General features: G+C 35.2%; 1 protein-coding gene across 1 annotated transcript in view; it reads left to right on the top strand.

The window, feature by feature from the left end:
• P4HA1 (prolyl 4-hydroxylase subunit alpha 1) overlaps positions 1 to 1566 on the top strand; it is a gene marked incomplete at its 5' end in the record, with an annotated part of 99540 nt that overhangs the window by 1802 nt on the left and 96172 nt on the right. The window contains one exon of the mRNA XM_045291694.1: positions 1 to 131. This exon is cut by the window's left edge and continues 11 nt beyond it. Coding sequence (XP_045147629.1) covers positions 1 to 131 — 131 coding nt within the window. The remainder of the gene's footprint in view (positions 132 to 1566) is intronic.

Below are 1566 nucleotides of genomic sequence, written 5' to 3'. Positions count from 1 at the left end.
GCTAACCAGCACAGCCACAAAAGACCCAGAGGGATTTGTTGGACACCCTGTAAATGCATTCAAGCTAATGAAACGTTTGAACACTGAGTGGAGCGAGTTGGAGAACCTTGTTCTTAAGGATATGTCAGATGGTAAGTGTGAGAAAACGATGAGTCAACAAAAGTAAGGTGATATTGTTATAGCCTGTAGAAGAGCAACACAGAGCATCAGGTGTTCATGTTAGAACTGAAACGACTGCTTGCGTATGTCTGGTTTAGGGGCCATGGTGGTTAAAGCATTTCGCTCCTAATTAAAGGGTTATCTATTTGAACTCACCAGATGCTCCATGAGAGAAAGATGTGGTAGTTGGCTACTTACTGAGCACAGCCTGGGAAATGCTATGCATCAGCCCTATTCTATCCTGTACAGTCTCCTTGAGCTAGAATCAACTGAGTGGCGGGGGTTTGGGTTTGGGTTTGATTTGGCCAGTTAATTTTGCAAGTATCCTGAATTCTTGGATTTTTTTTTTTAAGGTAATTTCTGCTATTGGTGATTAACATTTGCACTTCTTGCTTGGAAATAACAGAAGTGGTTATTTGGCATAGAGCTTCATTTTTGAGGGTAATCATTTTTATGTAGCTCTTCAAACTTTCAAAAAATTTAAATACATTTTAAAATCATCTTTCAATCAATTTTTAATGTGCTGACAGTGATGTTATTAGGAAACCTGATACCTGCTTCCTCCTTACTGTTGAAAGTTTAGGGTTATTTAAGTAGTGCTCTGGTATCACTGGGGAGGTAGAAGCGTGTGTGGATTGTATCAGGTGACACTGCCAGAATAGGTGACACCGGAGTGACTAAATCTTTGGACAGTTTTCAGTAGAAATTTATTACTATTTTTTTTAAAAAGCCCTGTAGTCATCATAAGCAAAACATTTTTTTGGAAAAAATATATATAGATTTACTTTTTGAACCTTCTACTCTACTCCAGTCAGAGCTGTCATTATTACTCAGTTATAGTTATGCTTTGGTTTTTTTGTCCACATTTACTTTTGTTTTTGTTGCTATCAGTATTGTTATATTGCTGATTTTGCCAAACTTCTTGGTGTTTTAATTACTATATTGTGGTAAGCAGTATTTGTGACCCTATATCCCTAACTTTTTGGAGAATGAAGTAGTAATTAAAGGAAAAGAAAGAAAAATTTTAAAAGCCTTCTGCGTAGTTACTAAATAATATTGTAACTAATAATGCTACAATTCAATGTAGAAAGATTTTACAAAGCAATTTTGTTGTTAGAATTCATGTAATCTAGTTCATACTACATTTAAGCAATTTTTAACGAAATCACATTTTCTATGATTAAAATTGATAAACATTATTAAGGGTTTTATATGGTCTGGTTTGGGAGCAAGTGGGGGTGCCACCATAAGTGACCACATTAACACCAAACCTAGTGGTGCCACTGATTGTAGGCAACAAATAAATAAAAAGAAACTGAGACTGTAAACAGTACTGATACGTAAGCCTACTACATGAAACAATAAACTTGTATTTGGAATATTGAGATTTTTCAGGTATTAAGAATA

The sequence above is a fragment of the Echinops telfairi genome, unplaced genomic scaffold (genome assembly GCF_000313985.2).
Source record: "Echinops telfairi isolate 266 unplaced genomic scaffold, ASM31398v2 ScPeMD7_70;HRSCAF=299, whole genome shotgun sequence".
NCBI classification, from domain to species: Eukaryota; Metazoa; Chordata; class Mammalia; order Afrosoricida; family Tenrecidae; genus Echinops; species Echinops telfairi.
This window is presented reverse-complemented; position numbering and strand designations above follow the sequence as displayed.